The 25063-nt window shown below is 36.3% G+C and overlaps 1 protein-coding gene across 2 annotated transcripts; it reads left to right on the top strand.

The window, feature by feature from the left end:
• The first annotated feature begins 14084 nt into the window (after positions 1-14084).
• Positions 14085-22130, top strand: LOC311074764 (uncharacterized protein). 2 transcript variants are annotated; one of them, XM_084101631.1, is made up of 6 exons: positions 14085-14243; positions 19638-19717; positions 20407-20796; positions 21020-21187; positions 21576-21619; positions 21703-22130. In XM_084101631.1, exons 3-6 carry the CDS (start codon positions 20454-20456, stop codon positions 21811-21813), a joined length of 666 nt encoding a protein of 221 aa, XP_083957757.1. In that variant the 5' UTR covers positions 14085-14243; positions 19638-19717; positions 20407-20453; the 3' UTR covers positions 21814-22130. The 2 variants fall into 2 exon arrangements, with proteins under 2 accessions (XP_083957757.1, XP_083957756.1); XM_084101630.1 differs by lacking the exons at positions 14085-14243; positions 19638-19717 and adding an exon at positions 20166-20280.
• The last annotated feature ends 2933 nt before the right edge of the window (positions 22131-25063 follow it).

The raw sequence follows: 25063 nt of genomic DNA, 5'->3' as shown, positions 1-25063 counted from the left end.
TGGATAGTGGAGGAGTTGTAGGGGCGGTCTTTCTTGACTTGCGTAAGGCCTTCGATACAGTAAACCATGAACTACTGATAGATAAATTAACAAATTTCTCTATTAGTATAAGTACAATTAATTGGATTCAATCTTTTCTCAGTGCAAGGCAGCAGTGTGTATCGATAAATAATGTATCATCTCCCTTACGAGCATGCACTATGGGTGTGCCGCAGGGCTCTATATTAGGGCCCTTGTTGTTTTTTCTTTATATTAATGATTTTCCATCTGTGTGTATTAATGCTAAAATGATAATGTACGCTGATGACACAGTGGTGTTTATTCATGGCAAAACTGTTAAGGATGTTGCCCGAAAGTTAACTGAGGAAATGGAAAAGATTTCCATTTGGCTGAAAAACTCTCATTTAACTTTGAATGTTGACAAAACGGTTTCTATGTTTTTCACAAACCGCCGTAAGTTCTCGCTATGTAAAACTGAACCAAAAATCATAATTGAAGGTCAGGAAATTTCAAGGGTTGACCAAATTAAATATTTAGGAGTCATTCTTGACAAATTTAAATTTCAAAAAACATTAAAAAGATAACCAACACGTTGAGAATTAACATAGCACATTTTAGGTATATTAGGAACTCTTTGACCATAGATGCATCTAATTTATATCTAAATGCGATGATAATTCTGCACTTTCGTTACTGCATGACGAGTTGGTCACAGGCATGTAAAACAGCATTACGGCCCCTGGAATCATTGTACAAAAGTTCTCTTAAGGTTCATGACAAGAAATCTCAGCTATTTCACCACTGTCATATTCTTAAAAAACATGGTATATTAAGTTTTGAAAACATAATCATATATTCAAATCTCTGTCTTTTGTTTAAGATAATAAATGGTACTGCAGCTCCTCCGTTAAAGTTTATTTCACTGAGCTCAGAAATTACATCTCGAGCCACTCGGTCAACTGTTCGGGGTGAGTGTAGGATTCCTCAGTGTAAAACAGCATTTGGCAGCTCAGCTTTCTCGAGTGTGGCCATCAGACAATGGAATAAATTGCCAACAGAGCTGACCACATGTGTAAATTTTAACACCTTTTCACATCGGCCCAAAAAATGGCTTCTTTTAAAACAAACATGTTCACATAATGTATTGTAATTGATGTGAATGTGAGAGTGTACTTGTAAATGAATGCTGAGGAATGAATGAAGGGTGTGATCTTTTTAATGCTATTTTGAGATAGATGTATTATTAACTTTATATGTTGACATCAGCCTGCCCAGGGACTACAGGTGGAAATTAGCACATGTGCTACAACCTGGTAAAATGCATCTCTCCTTTTTAAGGTTAATGTATATTTTACATTGTCCCTGTTCAAATAAATAATAAAATGAAAAAAATGAAAATGAAAACTGGAAGTAAATACAGGTATGTGCGCTGACTGAATTGACATCACTTTTATTCATATCTTTCACATCTACTGCAGTCAGATTCACTGAAGGAATCACTCATATGGCTGGGCACTTGTAATGACACATCAAGGATGTTAAGAGGCTAAAAGCAGGTTTAAAACTTGCCCCATTTAAGTCAACAGGGTGCACATTTTAAAAAGAGGATAACACGGTGTAGGCAACACCGATTTTTGTCGTTGTTCTCTGTACTGACAGCACTCCAAATTTACAAAAAAATGACCGGAGTTCTCCTTTAAGACTGATCTTTCGGCTAAACTAGAATCTTAATCTGCCCTGTCAATCATCTTTGACAGTTAACATTTACCACATTTCCTTTAATTTCCTATTGGAAAGAAATGAAGTAGCACTTTAATCCATTATTGTTTACATATTCATCACACTGTGATGAACAATGCATATTCCTTTACAATGAGTTGTGATTCATTCAAAACAAATTCTACAAACATTTCCTTTGCTTACGTATAATAGGCTTCATTACTTTGGTGAAATTTTAATATTTACAACATGTAACTGACAAAGTACATTTGACATGGTAAATCACGGTTGTGTGTTGCGATAATATTGTCGGGTCCAATATAGTTGCCTGTGTCAAACTGTGCCTTGTTTATAAAAGACTCCACCGTAAAATGTACAGAACAAATAAAAAGTGTTTTACTGACATGATCCAGCACTTCATTGAAAATAAATGTCAGCCACTCTTTCCTTAGGTTGAGATTATTAGGAAGGCAATGCAAAGACTCTGTTCTTTGACAAACTGGAACTGCACAATAACGTCTCCACCTAACAGGCATCTCAATCTTTACTCCAATGACCCCGTGTTTGTCGTTTCTACTCTTCAGCAAGAACCTGCGGCCCATGGGTGTTGAAAGTAAAAAAAAAAAAAAGAAGAAAAAAAAAAGATTAATTTAAACATATTGTTTAACAAAAAGCTATTTTTAGGCAAGGAAGTGAGTTCTTTAAGGCTGTGTACACTGTATTTAAATGCATGTGCCCAAAATGTCAAAAGACCTATAGAAAAACTTAATGTAATTTACTCTTCACTCCATTATTCAGATCCTTGTTTTCACTCAAACCGTCAACTCTCAAATGCTGGGAGAGAGCTGTGACCATAAATTAGTGCTAAGCGGTTTAGAAACACTGTGAATTATTCATTTCAAACCAGTGATTCGGAGCCTGTATCAAACTGCCAAAGTCACGTGATTTCAGAAAACGTGGCTTTGTTACATCATAACTGTTTTGACATTTCATAGGTTCGCTGCCTGGGGCGATCTCTGACTGTAAAAGTCCTTCCATGAGCCAGTGTCAGCAATAAGACAACGGTGTTTTGGGGGCCTGAAAATGCAAACTTTTAAAAACGGGGTTCAAAGTGAAAGTTTCTGATACTGCTATTGTCTCAGTGTAAACTACAAAAACACAAATACTGCATATTGCGTGTTGAGTCTATAGATTTTCTTTACAAAGTCACCTCGCCAACAGTAGGCCTATATGGCCTGGCATGCATACAGCGTTTTTAATCGTTTTTGTGGATCTGTGTGAACGGGGATTATTTTGACAACTTGTATGCATCATTCACATTAAGGATTCGGACGCAGTAGAGCAATTTTGAGTTGTGTTTACGAATTGCCTGTAGAGTTTAGTGCCAACCCCTAATTAAACACACCTGAATCAGCTAATAAAGAGGTTTGTTCGCTACTAGTGATGGGCGGATCGATCCGGAAGTATCGATACTTCGATACTGACGTGGTATCAAAAAGGATCGATCCTCACATAAAAATATCATCCAAATGTGTTTTTTTTTACCAATAATTTTTTATTAATTTAGCACGCAATTCAGTGTGTAAAATAAGCCTCTAAGTTAATGTTAGTGGATAATTGTGTAGGATAGAACGACGAAACCAATCAATCACAGAGAGCGTTCGATGCTGGTGCTTCGCTGAGCTCACAGGCCCAGTGCGTTTGGGAAACGAAGCCTTGCTTAGATAACAGAGAAACAATCGGGAGTTATTTCGCAATAAACAAACCAAAAGTGTACATAACGGTTCAAAATGTTGACGTCAGTAAGATTTTTTTTAATGAAATTAATATTTTTATTCAACAAGGATCGATGCATTAAATTGATCAAAAGTGACAGTCAAGGGTTTTACACTGTTAAAAAAAAATCTACTTCAAATAATTCTGCATAAAATGTATCATGGTTTGCACAAAAATATTAAACTGTTTTCAACATTGATAATAATAAGAAATGTTTCCTGAGCAGCAAATCAGCATATTCAAATTAATTATCATCACGACTGGAGTAATGATGCCGAAAATTCAGCTATTTAGGCCTAGTAGTCATGAAAACGTATTCATATTTTGCATATTAATGATGCATTCACCTCATAAATCATGACACACTGCTCTAGCACAGGAAAGTGCATGCTTTTAAAATGAAAAAGTATTGGTATTCGTATCGATATCGGCGATACTGGCCCTGTATTTACTTGGTATCGGATCGGTACCGAAATTTGCAGTATCGCCCATCACTATTCGCTACGCACACGCGGATGACCCCTGCTGGTCAGAACTTAGTACTCCAACAAACAAAACAAAAACAACAACAACAAAAAAAAACATTGCAAATGTTTTATTGAAAGTAAAATCCAACCAATGCAATTAACTAATCATTTAATAAGATTTAATATCTGTATGTGTCTTTTATTAATTTTCAGGGCTTGTTTTGTTTGTTCCATGGGTGGCTCAGCTAAATAGGCCAATAAGATACTCTAGTATTATTCCTTTTAAAGGTCCTATGACATGCTGCTTTTTGGAAGCTTTTATATAGGCCTTTATGGTCCCCTAATACTAGGGGTGTAACAATATATCGTGTCACAATATATCGCAATACAAAAATGCAACAATATGTATCGTGGATAGTTCACCCAAAATAAAAATTACCCTGTGAGAACAAATTGAAGTTTTCAGAGTCAGTACTACATTAAACTACAATATATTATGTTGAATATAATGTATAATAATGGGGGAATATTAGTGGGTCCTGATAATGCTTATGTTATAAGTCTTATGTTACCAGTAAAAAGTGGCCTACATTATTTTAAATATATCTAGCCAGTGACAGAGTGCAAGCATATTCGTCTAAAATAATTCTGTATTTTCAGGTTCAGAATCATGAATATATTAATTCTGGTGTCACCATTGTCCAAGCCTATTCATTTACACCCACAATGTTATATCAAATTTAGCATTTAATCAACAGTACATTTTTTCTTTACCTTTTATTATATGTCTTGGAGTATCGCAATAATATCGTATCGTGAATTTAGTATTGTGATATGTATCGAATCGTGAAATTAGGGTATCGTTACACCCCTACCTAATACTGTATCTGAAGTCTCTTTCTCGAAATTCAGCCTTGGAGCAGAATTACAGCCACTATGAGCCAGTCCCACAATGAGCTTTCCTTAGGACGTGCCATTTCTGTCTGTAGCTTTAAATGCCAATGAGGAGGAGAGAGGCGGGGCAAGGTGGAGGGTGGGGGTGTGGCCTTGACCAGCTTGCGGCCACGGTACCATGCGCTAATGTTTACATTGGATGTATTGCATATGGATACTTCTCTGATATGGATGGAGAAGCACCTGAAGAAGTTTCAACTCAGCGGCTACAGCAGGACGTCTCCGAATGATTAGTTTAAAATATTGTGTCTGGATATGTAACGTTAGTTACTTTAATTGGTTTGTTTGTTACAGTTATTATCATGTAGCTAATGCTAGCCTATATTGTTGGCTTTTTCATGTTGCTCTGATTTGCTATCGTTCTAAAGCTGTATTAGCATGAGGGGAGATGCGGACATAGCGCGCGCCGTAACACCAACAGCAGAACGGTTATCCAATTAACAAAGAAGTGCACAACACTCGCATTACAGTGTGTGTATTAACACACATACTTGATGCTATCTACACATTAGCAACAGCAACTGGGCTGTTAGCTGCAGAGCTAATGTTACAGCCACATTCTAAGGGTAACAAGCTAGGTAACCATATACAGTAAAGCAACAAAATTATATAGTGTTAGTTGACTTACTTGTCCGAGGTTTGTAGCTGAGTCAAGGAGAGTTGGTACTGATCCAGACTTTATTTTCAGACGTTCAGCAAGGCCAGCTTTGTATTGGCCCAAGTTGAGGAAACAGTCATTGGTGAAATGTTTGGCGCAGACATACAAAACTTTGGGAAGTCGTGTCGGTGTATTTCCAGAGAAAATAAAATGTACCCACTGGCTCTTTAGAGGCTCAGATGAAGGAGCTAAAAAAAGACTTTTTAAGACATTTGTAGGGCTACATCCAAACACTGAGCAACTGCCATGCCTCGCTCGTTTGCAAGCCATGATGCCTCTCGAGGAAAAAATAATATCGCGCTCGCACCATTGTATCTTATTTTCTCATGGGCGGGCCAAATTCTCTGGGCGGGCAAAGCGTACGGTGGCCGAGAAGGGTCACAACACAAACAAACGCCACAACAACTACAGAAAACACCTCCAAATTCAGAAAACACATGCAAACGCCGCCACAACAACTACATATTCAGAAAACACATACAAACGCCACAACAACTTATTCAGAAAACAACTTCGTCGATTTCACATCACGTACGCTGCAAATATTCACAGCACGAGCAAATAGGGAAACGAACTGCAAACTGCAAAGACACAACGGAAATGTTTCCAGGGGGGCCATAATCAGTGACGGCTACAAGAGGTAAGTGTTTCCAGAGCCCGTCTACGGCCTTATTAGACATTCTCTGGTGTTTCTCTTTTATTATGACAGACTTAAGTTGTCGGTGCTCTGATACCGAAGTGGTTTGCAGCACAAAACGGACAGAACATTTCAATCTGAAAAATAAATAAATAGTTCAGATATCAGGACAACAATGTACAAACGCCGGTAATGCATCTTTAGTGACCAGAAGCGAGCTAGCCAGCTAGTTTCCAGCTAACAACGCTGGCAGAACGTTTAACAATTATCTGCGTGGACTAATACGTTATGGGGACAATAACTTAATATGTTGAAAACACACAAAACCATCGGTTTCAGAGCACATCGACAAGTCTGTCATAATAAAAGAGAAACACTTACCTCTTGTAGCCGTCACTGATTATGGCCCCCCTGGAAACATTTCCGTTGTGTCTTTGCTGTTTGCAGTTTGTTTCCCTATTTGCTCGTGCTGTGAATATTTGCAGCGTACGTGATGTGAAATCGACAAAGTTGTTTTCTGAATATGTAGTTGTGGCGTTTGTTTGTGTTATGACCCTTCTCGGCCACCGTAGAAAGGGGAGGTAACCTTTCCCCGCATGACGACATATAGGGAAGATTCCAGATTGGCCCATCTGAGCTTTCATTTTCTCAAAGGCGGAGACAGAGCGTATTTAGGCCACGCCCACACCGGGGTGAAAACAATCCAACCGTTTCCATTGACTTTGCATTGCGAGAGGCTGCCTCCTTGTCATTTCTGACTTATAACAAAAAACAAAACAATGTTGAAAAGCATGTGACAAGGTGTAGCCTACAGCAAACAAGCTAAAAAAACATTAATAAGTTTTTATAATCTGTCGACCCCAAAAAACGTTTTTTTTTTCTTTGTTCATTATTTCACAAATGCAAAACGTAGATCTACAACTCTGTAGACAAAAACCTTTGAATGTTTAAAATGTACGAGTTGTTTATCCTTGAATGTGAATGTCATTCACGTGTGAATCGCCTTGTGAGTGTGTGTGTTTGAGACTTTCCTGGCAGGGCTCTCCTCCTACCTACACAGATCAGTCCAGAGCCGTTGAACATAAACATTTATTTTTAGTATTAATGGATTTTCATGTCCTGTCCACCACACATTCAACTGATGATAATGTATGTAATGACGTGCATATATAGGAGACATCTGTTTTTTTTAAAGCTGCATATATTATGTAGTTTTATTGTTTCAGATTTCTGAGACAGATGATATATGAAGTTGCAGACAACCAGTACTGTGATCTTACCATTCACACTGTAATTCTTTCAAAACAGTCATGTTGCAAGCCATCCATTTTGACAGTTGTTTCAACAAGAGGTTGAAAGTGATGCATTGTTACTGTATTAAAGGTACAATATGTAACTTTTTTGCTTTAAAAATAGCAAAAATCACTATCTATGTTATATATTTTTTTTAGTTGTGTACTTACATTATCCCGACTGTTTCCAACAACTTTCAAACCAGGAGAAATTTGCATAGACAGTATATAAACTGGACACAGCGACCCCATTAGATTCAACAGAGACAAGTGAAGTCAATTAGAAGCTTTCACTTCCTGGGGGTCGAGCGTACTGCGCAGACTCAAACTGAGCTTGATGACGTAGATGTGAAGTGAGCAACCCGTCTGTCTTCTAGTAGCTGTGCCAAGAGAAATCTGAATCATTCTCTTCCGAAACTTGCAGAGACGGAGAGTGTGAGTAGGAGGTGTCCATGAGCTAGGAGCAGGAGAAACTTTTAGTAGGTATTCTGATTAATTATTTTGTCATTTTGCCTCCACGTCCCCCCGATTGCCTGCGAGCTTCTCCTCCTGTCCATACGGTAATTTCTCTACTGTGCGACAGAGAGTCGCGTGGTTATGACGCAATCGTTAGCCTATTTTTACAAAAATTGCTTCTACGGGGCCATAACGTAAGCTACAAGGTAATGGAGACTTTTATACATTGTCGTGTTTCTTTAGAAATAAATAATGGACAAATGGAGTCTTTAAACGCCTCAGATGTAAAGTTATTCGCTGTCAAAGTGACGCGAAAATGAATGGGAGTCAATGGGAGGCTAACAGCAGGTGGGGGTTCGCTAGCCAATGGCGGTGCCTGGGGAAGCTTCAAAATAATATAAAATGCTGCCCCCCTGGAAATTTGTCATTTAATTCGAAGACACGGCACCTTTCTTTATTTCCGTTTTGTCGCCGTCAATGACGTCATATCCGCGTTGTCCCTGGTTTCCGCTCGTACTGCCATGGCAACCAGAGCCCTCTGATAGTAACCAAGGCGACAGACGTGGCCAAATGTGTAGTTCGAAATGTAACTACACATTTGAAATGAAATGAAATGAAACGCTGTTGTTGTTTCGTTCAAACATTATGGACCATGGCAAGCAGACTTTGGATAAAAAAAGGAGAACTAAAACGAGAATCAATATCAGCGAGATGCCGAGAGCTCCCATAGACAGTATATAAACGAGAGCTCCACGTCCGAGACTTCGACCACTTCTACATGTACTTTATTAAACAGGTGAGCACATTTACATAAAACTAATCAATGTTATATAGTTCAACAATGATAAAATGTTAGAATATGATCTGTATGTTATTCTAATGTTGATCTAGCTTACTGCTAGTCTCATACAGACAAACTAACACAGAATAACATACATTCCAACACATTCACATGCAGTTTAGTGTGATAGTGTAATGTTAGACCAAGTGAAACAGCGCTGCGTTACCTCACAAGTTTAATTTGTCTAATAAACTGACCTGTGAGTTGTAATTCTGCACTCGCGTGTAGTTCGGTAGAATGAAATGTCCATATTCCTTTTATATCCGCGGGACTCGCGTCGCGTGTGGAGCTGATAGCTGTCTCTTAGCAATCACAAAATGCTTCATATCACAGTCATGATAAAAACATCGATGTATTTACTCATCCATAAACATTATTAGATCGGTCGGCTTGACGTTGACAACAAGATCCATAATTCTTAGCAAATGTTGCGTCATCAAACTACACCTTTGTTATTCTAAGAGGTTAGCGACCCCTAGCGGCGAAAAAAATTACATAGTGTACGTATAATTTGTCTCCTGCGGACTATATGTACACGCTCTAGGAATAAAGCCCTGCTATGCATGCATTATTAAATGTTCTTGTCAGAATTAAAAGATTCAAAGACATAGCCTAGTTACATTTGATGTACACGTTTTATTCATTTGAATCTTTCCGAATCCTTTGGGAATAAAATATAGCCTATATAAAATGACTTGATCATGATTAATGTTCCTGTTATATATGAAGATCATGAACTGACTGATCAGATCAAAATATGAACTGATCATGAATCTTAAGTATGAAGCACAACATTCAGTACAGAGAAATATATGTCTCTTCCAGAGTTGTGAGATCCAGTCAGTTTTCTTTGCTTTTAAAGTATATAAATATAAGTGCAATACATCAAGTGAAAAGTTAACAAATGAACTGTGTTCAATCCAATCATCACTAGACCTCTCTGTTAGGACATATCAGATTTTGGTCTGATATTTTTAACAGTAAAAACCTATAGAACAAGAGGTGCAGACAGAGGACGTGGGAGATAAAGTGATGGTATTTGTATAGAGTTTACTGAGTAATCTTAGTTGCATAATCTTAATTGCCTCTCTATGATCAGTATACCTTTGTCTGATCAGCATAAAATCAGATTTGCCTATTTTACTAGGAAAAGTAAAATGAATGCTTCACAACATTGTCCTGTGACACTAAAAACCTTGAGATGACAATACAGCACAAAACATAAGGAAATTAATGTTGAATATATTGGTAACACTTTACAAAAAGGTTCATTATTTAACGTTAATTAATGTATTAACTAACCATGACCAATAAATTTGTTGCTGTGTTTGTTAATCTTTGTTAACGTTAGTTAAAAATACAGCTGTTCATTGTTAGTTCACAGTGCATTAACTTATGTTAACAAGATTTTAATGAAGCATAAGTAAATGTTGAAATAATATTAACAAAAATTAATAAAGGCTGTATACGTGCAGTTCATTATTAGTTCATGTTAACTAATGTTAACTAATGAAACGTTATTCTAAAGTGTTACCAATTAAAACATTAATACAAAAAAATAAAGTATAAAAGAGAATAAAGCAAAAACAATCATAGGCAATCATAACCAATCACATTGCCTCCCCTTACGTGACTGTCTAACCCCACCATACGTTTTAGGGGGTCTGTTAAAAGTCAATGGGCTCAGGGGAGGCACGAGACAAGGCAGTAATTTTACCTGCTGGTGTCATTGTTGGACAGTGTTACTTTGGAAAAACGAGTGATTTATATAGGTTTTAATGTCACATTTTGTAATATTTGTGTTGTTTTATTTTTGTAATATGGATTATTTTCTCATCATATTTTTTGAGGAGGCACTGCCTCCTTTGCTACTTGGAGGAAAAGCCCCTGATATATTGCCTAGACACATTAACCAGGGATGCAAACTTATCTTTATGTATCGCCATTTTGAATCCAAAAGAGGTTATTTGTGTGATTCGTGTAGGGGGAGGATTCTGTGTGTGCGACTGCTTTCAAACTCTTCACATTTGTGTGTGTGGCACAAAGGCAAGGGCTTCTATTTCCAATTTGTTTTTGCAGCATTGAGGATTGCCAATCACAGGCATCTCTGTTGAAAGCAATGTCCAATCAGAGGTGTTTACTGTAGGTAAGTCAGAATCCACTCTGAACTAGTTTTTGTTTAACCCAAGTTCACTGACTGCGTTCTACATGCTTGCAAATCCTTTCATTATAACACCAAAGCGTATACACAATGTAAATAAGAGATTCGTTGTGCTGTGTGTAACTGCAGCAACTGCAACATAGATGTGAAGGAATAAAAAAAAAAAAAGTCTGTGTTGGCTGAATACATTAGTAGCTTCTACAGTTTAAGATAAAAACTTAAAGGGATAGTTCCCTCAAGCCATCCAAGGTGTATATGACTATCTTCTTTCAGACTAACACAATCTGAGAGTTATATTTAAAGCTTCCAAGCAAAAAAATGCATCCATGCATAATAAAAAATAATCCATATGGCTCCAGTGGGTTAATAAAGGCTTTCTGAAGCGAAGCAATGGGTTTTTGTAAGAAAAATATCCATATTTTAATTTTTTATAAGCTATAATAACTAGCTTCCGGCAGACGGCCGTACGCAACGCAAAACACCGGTCACGAATTAGAAGTCTAAAATGAGAAATTTTAAAGAGAAATATCAGAGGATTTCGATATAAGAGAAGAGGAGCAGGGGTTACTCTGGCACAAGTTGACTTGATGTGTACGGTCATCTGCTGGAAGCTAATTATTATAGCTAATAATGTTTTAAATATGTTTTTTTTCTTACACAAATGCATCACTTCGCTTCAGAAGGCCCTTATTAACCCCCGGAGCCGTGTGGGTTACTTTTATAATGGATGGATTATAAAAGGATCTGGATAAAGATAAAAGATTATTTTATGGGCTTCCAATTTTGGGCTCCAATTCACTGCCGCTTGGATTAGCCAGGACATTTTTTGAAAATAACTCCAATTGAATTAGTCTGAAAGAAAATATACACCTAGAGTGGCTTGAGGGTGAGTAAATCATGAGGTCATTTTCTATCCCTTTAAAGCACTCTTTTTCATGTGTCCCTTTTAAAGCAGTGTTTAAAAATATATTTTTTTTTATTAAATTTGAAACTATATAAAGGTATTTAATGCAATATTTACTCAATAATAATAATAATAATAATAATAATTAGCGTTAGTAATTATAGCTTATTTAATTTCTTTTCAATTTTAAAGTAGTTAACGAATAAGTTAAAGTTAAGGTAAACTTTGTGACCTTTTTCACCCCTGATGAGTTTGCTTCTCTGTTAGAACATACTTTTTTTTTAACAGTCGCAAAGTAATTACTTATTCAAATTCAAAAAGTGTACCTGCTCAAGAGAGTATGTGATTTTGGGTGCAGCCCTTATCATCATCATCTTCTAAAGAGTACCGGCGAGTTGAGCATAAATAGGCGCATTATAATGCCATCTTCTGTGCTGTAGGTCTAACGTGTATAATACGGATGATTTCATATGTCCAGACTGAAACGTCGACTCCTGTTCTGAGAATGAGTTTTAAGCCAATTCACCACATCCAGAATCAGCCTATTCTCTCTGTAGTTGAATCCACCCGTGGTCAAATAGATATTGCACATAGATGCACAGTGATCATAAGAACCATTATTGCGCATCTATTAAAATGAAACATTTGTGGAAACCAAAGCCAGTTAATATGAAATTACACAATCTTTACTATGCATTCACAGCCATGACAAAGAACGTGTGTGGATTGGGGTCTTTGAAAAGACCCACCACTAATGCACAGGCTGAAGTCTAGAACGCGCAAAGACAAGCAGAGTGACGAAAACAGTGAAGTCCCATTTGGACTTGATAATAGTCTTGAACTGTGCTCGTGCCAATCAAATTCGAGGAATAAATACTGTACATTAACTGACATTAATTGTTTCTTTTATAGCAGAGAGTGCATTTTTATAGCAATGAAAACAATATAAAAACTGTTTTACGACAGTAGAGCTGCTAGAGCATAAACTGCAAGCTACACAAAACCACATAGGCCTGCAATGGAAACATTTATGCTTGGTTAGAGATGAACTAGAAGATAATGAACTGTTTATCTCAGATAATGCATTCATGTGCATGCAGAGTGGTCGTTCTGAACGAAAAGGTTGTGTGTTTCCTGTTTTGTTACGTTTTTCATTATTTTCTTTATTAGACACACAACTATTAATCAAAGAACCTCATGAATTTGACTCTGGCCAAGTGATTCTCAATCTGTTCACAATCTCAATACTCAATGTGTGTATGAGAATTTTGATTTGCAAGGTCAGTTTACATTTTCACAATAAATGCTCTTCTGGAATAAATGTATGAAAAGTATTGCTTGATTCAGCCAAATTAGGAAACTGGCGACTGTTCTAATTTCAATCCAAACCTCTTCATCTCAAAGGTATTAAAACTTTCCATTGACGTGAATAAATCAGATAAGAGCTGATGTCTGTAAGACCCTCGCAGTGTCAGTTATTCACAATCTCTGAGATGGAGAGGTCAAGAAATGCTTTCATCGTGCTTTTATGTAAGAAAGATTATACTATTTTTTATATTTTATTTAGATTGCTTTTTTTCCCAAAGCAATTCAATGTCAGTACTTATGTTTGGAAGCACATAATGCAATTTTAAATGCTTTAAAGAGTTATTTTGCTGTTTTACAGGTGTTGTTCTGTTCATTCAGAACAGAATCTATGGAGCAGAAGTGGAGATGAAAGTCACACCAGGAGACAACATCACTCTCTACTGTGATCGCTCTGTAACTCATGGTTTCATCATTATATGGAAAAGAAACTGCTCTCATGAAAACCAACCACCTCTCGTAATAGATTTTACGAAATGGGGCCTGGAGATATTTCAGCATTTCAGCTTTATCTACAACCGCTCCAGTAATTCTCATGATCTACATATTACTAACATCAGTGTCTCTGATCTGGGACTGTATTACTGTGCAGAAGTAGAGAATAAGGTAAATTATGAAAAAGGCATCATCTCCTCATCTAAAGTGTACAATTATGGAAACCGAACAACTCGTCTCTCTCTTGCAGGTAACAAAAAACCCATATCTGTTAACTGTTAATTTATTATTATTATTATCTAAGTCTGTAGAACTTTCACTTTACTTTTCTCTTGAAAAGAAACTAAAAGAGTATATGAGTATGAGTTTAAGAGTTTCCTGTAAAAATGACATGCTTATGTTTCTTTAAGAGTCAGTGTCTCCTCATGCTGAGCAGTTCAACATCACCTCCACACTTCCTCTATCAGACTGTGTTCTCTGCTGGACGCTGCTGTTCAGTGTGTGTCCGGTGTGTGTTCTCCTCTCCTCACTCCTGTCCTCCATCTTTGTGTACTGCCTCTGTTGGGCTCAAACTGCAGGTATGTTTTAACACTTTTTTTTATGATTTTCCTAATATAAAACCTAATTTCTTGAATCTTTGGTCAGAATTCAAAGCTGAAAACAAAATTTAAAGGAAGTCATTTTAAAAAAAGGCTGTGACTCTTGTGTGGTATACAACAGTAAATATTCTATCAAAGTATTTTGATTTTGCATATGTTCTGTCAGAAAATAACGTATGTTCCCAGTTATCAAAGTTCTAAAGTTTTTTTTTTTCACTTTATGTTGTTGAGCTTATTCAATTTTAAGATTTAAAGTTTGTTATTGGCTTAAAGGAACACTCCACCCATTTGCATTAAGCTTTGCATTGTTAGAAACCCAGTCATACTATTTAATGGTCGTGCAACACTCTCTCATTTTCCCCTGAGACGGGAGAAATCCGTATTTACCTCTTACACTTCCTCCCACGATGACGCAAAAATCGTTATTTTGCGTCTTTGTCGGAGGAAGTGTAAGAGGGGGATTTCTGTTGAGACTACAAGCACTAGTTCCCACCCTTTCAAACCCGCCCATAGGGGGTTGGTCCTAATGCGCTAACAGACCTATCACAGATCAGTGCCAGTGCGTTTGATTTCACCGGCCAAAACATAAGATATTTACTTTGTAAACAGCCAAATCATAGGAGATGTGCTGCTTTACAGCAGACGACTATGTCAGTGTGTGTTCTCATCAGTAGCTGCTAATAGAGTCGAGTCAGAAAGAACCTTACCTCCAGGCAAATGCGTTTAGCGCTGCTAGTTCCAGTCGTTACTGTCTGTTCGTCGTCATCATCTGGCAAGGTAAATATCGACGGAATTGCGGTTTTCACAAGCGCGGGTCTCTTCACTCCTAAGGGGTTGGGTTCGAAGTCTTCTGGCTTGAAATGTAGACTGCACACCGTCAGATGTTTTAGTGCTTCAATGGCTGTGTCCTCTCCGAACTTCGTGTTATTGATAGCCCGTAGCCACTTTTTGCACAAGTCCAACTCTTTCGGTAATCTATGAAAACTTACGTGTATTTTCCTTGTGCTGGCTGAACATCCCGGTACCATGCAAGTGCACACCATTTCGAAACACAAACGAGGAGTAATTCAATAATGAGTTCGCAAACTAACTCTTCACTAGAATTGTGTGAAATGATTTCCAGGCGGTCTCGTGGTAGCGTAGAGTGGAGCTCAACTCTAGTCTAGATCGTTGGTTGATAGATTGATGGGCGGAGTTTAACCATTGAGTTCGACAGTGGGAGTGGCCTGCGGAGCTGAGCATTGCAATGCACTATGGGGATTGTTGTCTGCAATCCACAAGCACTAAAAAGTCATTTTCTGCCTTTTCTCGGCCAAGAAGGAACCAAATTAGAAATGTATGCTACTATTCTACTACATACATGACCCACTTTCAATACATATTCATGTCTCCACTGGTGGAATTTCCCTTTAATGTGAGCTTTTTTGGGAAGGAACATGAAGCTGATTCTGATATGAACGTTCTGTGTCACATATATTTAATGATAATATAGGTTAATATAATATTTATATAATCAGAAATGACTAATGATAAAGAAAGCTGCATACAGCAGGAGCATTTATGTGTTTACACGATATACTGACATTTTTATGTATAGCACGTTTTTATTTATTTATGTTTATAATATTGATATTGTCTAACTACTGGCATATTTTCACACGATCTTTAGGTTCTGAGCAGAGTGCAGAGATACTCACAGAGAATTTTATTAAGGTATCTATATTGTTTCAGTAATTAGTTTTAAGATTTAAGACAATAGTTTAGATTGTTTCATGTGCATCTCCAATTCATTTCAGGGGGATCCAGAGAAACATCAGTGTGAGACGAGTAAAACTGGAAAGATCTGCCTCCACACTGAAGTCTCTTATAGACTGCTGACATCTTCATATCCCTATGCCAAGATGTGATTCTATTTGCTCAGTTTAAACAACTTACTGAAATCTTGTTGCTTTCTATTGCTCACTCTTTTTGTACTCCACAACGTCAGCTATGATTTCTGAACTTGCTTTTTCTCAAGCATGCTTTCACCGCATTTACATGCACACAAACGTGCAGCACATTTTTATATACAAACACAATTATGCATGATACACAACACATTCACAATAATAATAAAAAATACTTCATTAATTTGATTTATTATATTGGAATGAACAAAATAATAATAATAATAATAAAACAGGCTTCAATTTTATTTATTTTTTTCTCAAAATGTCCTTCTGTGCCATTAAAAAAATGCAAACTTTTAAAGTTTTTAAAGCAGATCTCAATTTGCCTTGAGATCAGAATCATAATTAGCCTACTTTGTTTGTCATAGAAGGGACCACAAAAGTAGGACTTAACTCCACATCCATTGTCCTCACACCTATGAAAAAATATATAGGATATATTAACTTGGGTACAATGGACATCTTTTGTGCAACAAAATGTAGATCAACAGGATGCTCAAATGGGTTTCCTGTGTGCATTTGTTTCCTGTGTGCATCTCACTCTTTCTCTCTTATTGTAGTACCAACCACAAATGTTTCCACTTGACCCTTTAAACAGTCATGCCTTAGTGTTGTTGTCTGTCAGTTATATGTTTCTGTTCAGTGCATAATAACCACAAATATTTGTCTGTAGGCTGAAAATATGATATATTATTATTTGAACTAAATCATTTTATTGAACTGCAACAATAGTTTTTTTAAAAAAAAATAAGTAAGCGAAGAGATGGTTGATATTGTTGTGACTGATTATTTTGTAATTTATTCCTTCATATTTTCTTTTATCATTTTTTGTTTCTATATTAATTATTTCATGTTGTATACACAATAAACAATAAATGCACCGTTTTTCGGTAGATATAAATAAGTCAATAGAAGAGGAAATAATTATAAAAGGATATTCCAAAACTCACAGGCTCCATCTAGTGTCTCCATCTAACTTAATCTGGTCTTTCAGGTGCACCCAGTTATTTCTCCTCATTAAAATGTTTTAATAAATAAAGAATCCACAAAGAAATAATGATAAAAAAAATGCTTTCAAAATGACAAAATATGCTTAAACACTCAATATGACTTCAGTCATGTCAATAGCCTAATAAAAGCAGTTTTTATTCTACAAGGTGCAGGTCATGTATGGAAAGTGGTCCATTTCACCATGGTCACCATGGTCCATTTCTGTATATAATAAAGATTATAAACTACATATAATCACATCTTGGTAAGAAACAAATCAACATTTGAACCGCTTTAAAGTTATTATTATTATTATTTGGACGCAGGATGCAGCCTCTGAATTGAGACGCAGCAGCACACTTCAGAATCTCACCTGAAAAAGCAGGTCATCTCTTTTATCAGTAGGCTACTATGAATTCGGACATACTACTTTTGTCACATACTGTTATTTATTTTTTTTGCCTATTATATTAGGGAAGTATGTGATTTTTGATGCAGCCATAGTCTTTGTCACGTTTTGTGTGTTGTTAGTTTTTCGAGACTCAGTTCACATTTATTTTAGTTTCACCTTGTTATACGCTGCACTTTAATCCTCAACCCCTTGTTGTTAGAATGCAAAAAATAAATAAAAATGTATTGTAAAATTGTACTTTCTAACTTTTAAGTTAGTCAGTGACTGTTACAGATTGTTTCAAATTCTTGTTCTTTTTTTTCCAATAAAACATAATTTTTAAACCTGAACTCGACTCCCTTTTGCAGGTAAGACACATTTCTGCTAGTTCTTATTATGTCATTGCTTGATTAATTGCTCATGTATTAAAATAAAACATTTGTGGTTACCAAAGCCAGGTAATATGAAATTACACAATCTTCACAGTATCACAGCTATGACAAAAAAAGGGTCACAAAAAAACCCACCACTAATAATGCACAGGTGAAGTGATATAACAGTAAAAGTCCCAGTGCTCTTGGACTGTATATGAGAGCTGTATGTTTGAATGTATATTCCTTGTTCCAATCAATTTTGAGGGATTAACAATTTGAACAATGTATATTAAATTATAGCGGAGGTTAAAATAACAAAATAACAATAAAAAATACAAAACTGATCACAATAGAGCATGCTGCTCTTAGCTACCTCTCTTGAAATATACACAAAACCACATAGGCCTATATGCTAATGGACTTTTTTTTTCTTGGTGAGTGATGAACAGAAAATACATTCACGCACTCATGTGCATTCAGAGTGGCCTGAATGAAAAGGTTGTGGGTTTCCTGTTTTGTCATGTTCAGATTTTCTTCAGAAGACCCACAACTATTAATCAAAGAATCTCATGAATTTGACTCTGGCCCAGTGATTCTTTGTTTATGTGTCATTAGCTGATTTAGCTCATCATAGATTAGTAGAGGAGCTCTATGGCCTTAATTGTTTATGAGCACTTTGATTTGCAAGGTCAGTTAATGTTTTCCTCAATAAATGATCTTCTGGAATAAATATGAGCAGTTCCTTAATAAACGTAATAAAGGAAACTGGTGACTGGTTGACACAGCTCTTTTTTTTTCTTTTTTTTTTCTTTTTTATCTAATTCCAAACCCCTTCATCTCAAGGCACTAAAACTTTCCATTGACGTTAACCAATCAGATAAATGCTGATGTCTGTAAGACCCTCACCAGTGTCAGTTATTCACAATCACTCTAGAGATGTTGCAACCCAGTCTCCCAGCAGCATACTGTTTCTTTTGAGCCTAATTCCTAGTCAAATTAAAATAATATAGTTGTATCACTTGTGATGGTGTTTTGTAGATGTGGCCAGATGAGCAGTCTACCAATAACATTAGAGCGACAGCACTACCAACGCCCACAAGCGACTTCACAGTATAGAGACTAGCGACATAGAGCGACAAAATCGCTGGCTGTGTGAACGGGGTTTATGGGGCCACGTGGGTCACTCAATCAGAAGACATGTAACGTGCGATTAGAGTGATTGACAGAAAACCTGACAAGTTACAAAACAATATGACCTTTTCAGCTCATCATGAACCTGAACATGGGAGGCCCCTGAACTTGGGAGGCCCCTGGGCTTCAGCCCAGGTAAGCCTGTGCATTAATGCGGCCTTGACCACAGTATAGACAAGCTGGGCAAACTTCCTTACAAATGTGTGCACTCTAACAAACACACAAAACCACAGAAAGGCTAATGGAAACATTTGTGCCTGCATTGTAAAAACTCATTTTCTTGATTTGTTATCACAACTTTTTATCTTCTGTCAAATCAACTTAGTTAATGAATGTGATTCAGATAGCATAATAATATAAGTTTCTATTTATTAAATCAATCTCCTTTGGTGGATTAACTCACTCAATTAACTCAAAATGTTAAGGCAACCAGGTAACTTATTTGTTTAAGTTAAACCAACAATATTTGTTTTTACAGTGTGGTGACCAGTGATCAAGTAAGAGGTGTGAAGTTTGAGTTTGACGACATGTCACAGCAGCAAATGTGAGGCGTATGCTGTAAGTGTTCTGAATATAAGAGCTGTGGTTTCCTGTTTTGACAGTTTTACATGTTGCTGGTTTGAATCCATTACAATATGACAGAGAACATCAAATTTTACATCTGAACTTTAATAAAAAAAAAAAAAAAAACTTGACCATTTGAAATGTAAAGTACAAAATTTCTCTAGTGAAGATGATTATCTGCATGTCTGAATCAAAATTATTTAATGCTAAACATTTCTATCTCAGACAAACAAAAGTTTTACTCTCTCTTCATATCTGTTTGATGATTATTTCTATTTTTGTGAACCAATCAGATCAAATCAGAGCAAACTCTCTATAGGGTAACTAATGTTTGGTTGATGTTTAGTTAATACCGCTCTTACTCTTTGTACATAGGCTACACATGATAACCTCATTTAATGACAACCCCCTGTGACGTGAGACATTTTAGAAAAGATTTTCCATTGACGTGAACCAATCAGATGAGAGCTGCCGTCTGTAAGACCCTCATAGTGTCAGTTATTCACAGTCACTCACAGAGATGGAGAGGCCAAGAAATGCTTTCATCGTGTTTATGTGTAAGAAAAAATGGTTATGAGAAAGTCTTCAGCTGTTTGGAGTTTGTCAGTATTACTGTGAATATTTTTGTATGGTAGTACATTTCAAATGTAAGTGCTTTATTAAGTTATTTTGCACTTTTACAGGTGTTTTGTTGTTCAGTCAGAACAGAATCTATGGAGCAGAAGTGGAGATGAAAGTCAGACCAGGAGACAACATCACTCTCTACTGTGATCGCTCTGTAACTTTTGGTTTCCGCTTTGTATGGATAAGAAACTGCTCTCATGAAGATCAACCCTCTCTCGTAATAGATTTTAGGGAGAAATGGCATCTAGAGATGTTTCAGCGTTTCAACTTTATCTACAATCGCTCCAGTAATTCTCATGATCTACATATTACTAACATCAGTGCCTCTGATCTGGGACTGTATTACTGTGCAGAAATAGAGAATAAGGTAAATAAAGATGAAAAAGGCATCATCTCCTCATCTGAAGTGTACCATTATGGAAACCGAACGACTCGTCTTTCTTTTGCTGGTAAGAAAATCTTTCTGCTAGTTTCATTGCTTGTGTGATTATGGAGAACTTTCTCACTGAAGAAGCAAGATGAACAGGACAAAAATACATTTTTACTAACATTCATTGATACATTTGTGTTTATTTCATATTTAGCAAGTGGCTACTTGTTCTGAACCCTTTTCACCTCATGACTGTATATAAAGTCAACATTCATTGATTTATTTATGTTTATTTTATATAGAGAAAATAACTTTGTGTTCTGGACCCTCGAACATCACCTCCACTCTTCCTCTATCAGACTGTGTTCTCTGCTGGACGCTGCTGTTCAGTGTGTGTCCGGTGTGTGTTCTCCTCTCCTCACTCCTGTCCTCCATCTGTGTGTACTGCCTCTGTCAGGCTCAAACTACAGGTATCTCGATCACTGTTCATTTCCTTGACACATTTATTATGATTTTTCCAATATAAAACCTAATGTCTTTGATCAGTGATAAAAGCTGTAAACAAATTATAAATGTGTAAAAATTTAGTTAAGATTGTTTTTGTAGTAGCCATAATGAGTTTTTTTGACAAAGCATATGAAGCTGATTCTGATATGAAAGAAGAGTTTTAAATATTTAATGTTGTTTATAATTAAAATGACAAATTAGAAAGAAAACGATTACAATTATACAGTAGCATTTATGTGTTTACATGTGAATTACATTTTTATGTATTTAAGAGCACATATGTGCTTAAAGTTACTATGTTCAGACTTGCATTATTTTCTCACTACTGGCATATTTTCACATGATCTTTAGGTTCTGAGCAGAGTGCAGAGATACTCACAGAGAATTTTATTAAGGTATCTATATTGTTTCAGTAATTAGTTTTAAGCTTTAAGACAATAGTTTAGATTGTTTCATGTGCATCTCCAATTCATTTCAGGGGGATCCAGAGAAACATCAGTGTGAGACGAGTAAAACTGGAAAGATCTGCCTCCACACTGAAGTCTCTTATAGACTGCTGACATCTTCATATCCCTATGCCAAGATGTGATTCTATTTGCTCAGTTTAAACAACTTACTGAAATCTTGCTGCTTTCTATTGCTCACTCTTTTTGTACTCCGAAACGTCAGCTATGATTTCTGAACTTGCTTTTTCTCAAGCATGCTTTCACCACATTTAGTACACATGCACACACATGCAACAGACTTGTAGTAATTTTTTTATTTTTTATATAAAATTCTTCTCATTGAAACACTCTCAGCTGTTGCTATAGGGCCTGTAGCTGCTTATGGCATTCTTTTTTTGTACATTCTTTTTGTAATTACATATTTTTTTGCATTAATCACAATAAAGTTGTCACAATATCACCCTGTTTGGACTCAGTTGCACCTTTTCCCGCCACTAGTTTGTCATGATGGTTTCTAATGTGATTGTCATCACTGTCAGCTGTGTCATTGTTAATCACCTCATTTGTGTGTTTAGACCTGTGTTTTCAGTTCATCCTTGTCTAGTCTCGTTTACGTATGGTTGTTGTTCTTCTAGTGGAAATTACCCTGTGGATATTATTAAATTCAGTTTGAACCTTTATCTTCATGCCTTTATATGCAGCATAACTGTTACAAAAGTATAGTTCAAGCATGCCTTCAATAAGCACATGGCACAAATTTTTTGCAACCTGTGTTATGATTTACACTATCTAACCTATTAATATCAAAGTTTTTTAAAAAAGAAAATGCTTCTAAACCCCTATTTGATCCAATGCTACTTTAACGGGTTAACGTTTTATTTTCTTGATAATATTAACATGTATTATTTTCCATCTGTGTTAAGATTATACAGAACATGTAACAAAAAATAAAAAAATAAAGAAAAGAAAAGCTGTATTATTTAGATGTTCCAAGCAGTTAGTCTAAAAGTAAACGCATACAGTTTTGTGTCTCCGTTTTTAGATCATATGTATATCATATAAAATGTATCTCAAAATACATTTCAGGGGTAAATTGTAAAATAAAGTTCAGTCAGTATAAAAAGCACAAGTTTGCTTTAGACAGAATTGTCTAATATGCTTATGTTATGAGAGTGTCTGTGAATATGAATAAACCTTAAAAAAAAAAGATAGGAAATGATGAACACTCAATGGTTCCATCTAGTGGCTAATAGCTCAAACTGGTCTTGTCCTCCTTATAATAGCAGAGCACAGAAGTCAGGAAATGCTTTTATAAGAGATGGACTGTAATAAAATGAAACGTGTGCTCAAATTATTTTTTCACCTCATAATTGAATGTAACTGTTCATGTTACGCAATGCTCAAGTCAAGATATAAAAACAATGCTGAATTAAGCCATTTATACTTACTTGAATAGTGTTGAATAGTCATTGGTCTTCAGTGGCAGGGTAGAGACATATTTGCTTGAGCAGATTGAGACAGGAATATACTTGTTGCATGCAAGTCTTATAGGCCTATTACAAAATGCAACAGTGGCGTTTTGATGCCACAGGATGTAAGAAGTGGTTTTCATGTGTGAATTCAGTGCTATTTAAGTTGTCGTGGCAATAAAGAGAGTCCGGCCTTCTGTTTGTTTTTCTGAGGTATGTGTTAAAACCACAAATGTTTCCAGTGGTCTTTGTGACGGTCTTCTCTTTTTGTGAATGCTTACTTCCATTTTAACCTGTTCATTTTGCAGTCTTTTTAAGTTAAATTTGATACTTTTATCAAGTTAAAAATATTTGTTTTCAATTTAATTCATTTTCAAATGATCTATTTCCAATGTGTGTCCAGTCCACCTAAAGTCCTTGTATCACCATGTAATTATTCTCAAATATGGTAAACAAAGTATTAGTAGAATGTTTAGATGTGGTTATTACTGAGCTGTTCACTGTATGTGGTGCTGAAACTCTTTTGCTCTGTTTTAATATTCACTTCAATTCATGAGTTTTCAAAGAAGTAAAGTAAGTTCTCCTCCCAATTCTGAAACCCAATTTAGCCATGCTAGAACAGGAAACCACAAGCTTGTAAGTGTTGGAGCTAGTGCTTGCATAGAGTGCACAATTTGTGGTTACAGCCAGAAAAAAAAAAAAAAAAAGAAAGGTTTCTAACAACATTTTAGGACCAAGGCCAGTAAACACCTCAAGTTGTCTTCCTGCCTCGGGACTACAGGTGAAAATTAGCATTTATGCTATAACCTGGCTCATTTACAGTCTGTACAGAATATATATAAAAATATAAAAGCAGAGCTGTTCTGGTGTGTCTGGTGGCCAATGAAAACAATAGCCATGTAGTTGAAAGATGCAAAACAGGAAACTCATAATGATGCTCAGCACTTTTGGTCATCTCCATTGTCATGTTAAACATCACTACATTGTATAAAATAATAATAATAATACCAATATTATTGTGATAACATATTTTAATTTATGGCCTCTGAGCCTCTTTTAGGGTCTTACATATTTACTTCTTTTTTTTTTTACCTTCACAATATAGATTGTTTCAAAGCAGCTTTACAGTGATAATAGGAAATTAAAGTAACAGATTGTTTTGGCTTTACAGCAGCTCTACAATAAAGTTATTGTCCAACTAAAGTTAGTTTTGATTGATTCACTTCCGTCGCAATGATTAGTTAGTAACTTAGGGGCCGCTAACACGACACCGTTCTAACAGAAAACCCTAAAGTTCTCTCTGAGCAAACTTTAAAAACGCGAACCTGTGAGAACGCTGATGGTGTGCACATGCGTATTACGTGTTTAATCTATAGGTATGCGTGTTTGAAGATATATGTGCACATGCATGTAGTCCTTCTTTACAAACCAACCCTCAACAAACTACTTGTCTGGCCTTAAAATTTATAATACAGAATTTTTATCGCTTCCGCGTAGCCACGTGAACCGGAATTATCTGTACAGAGGTAAAAGGAAGGAGGCCTTCACAGGGGAGAGACTAGTTGACACTTCAGGACTGCGTTGTCGTCGCGTCCAGGCGCAGGTCCTTCATCAGATCTGGATACGGCCTGGACCTGGTGGACTGCGGTAAACCTCGGGATAAACAGAGAGACTAATATTAGCGTACACGCCATTCTTCTTATGATGTAACAAGTACATCAGGATTTATGGGAAGTGTTCCCGGTTCCGGCTGACCTAATCTATGCAGCCTAACATTGAATTATAGAAGTTTATAATGCGAACTATAGAATTATAAGAGAATTGAAGAACTAGAGCATTACAATAATCTAGCCTTGAGGTCATGAACGCATGTTGTAAAGAGGATCACTTTACCATATTGAAAAGTTTACACACTGTTAATGAT

Source organism: Abramis brama (genome assembly GCF_963993115.1).
Source record: "Abramis brama genome assembly, chromosome: 2".
NCBI classification, from domain to species: Eukaryota; Metazoa; Chordata; class Actinopteri; order Cypriniformes; family Leuciscidae; genus Abramis; species Abramis brama.
The sequence above is the reverse complement of the archived record's forward strand: the minus strand, read 5'-3'. Positions and strand labels throughout refer to the sequence as shown.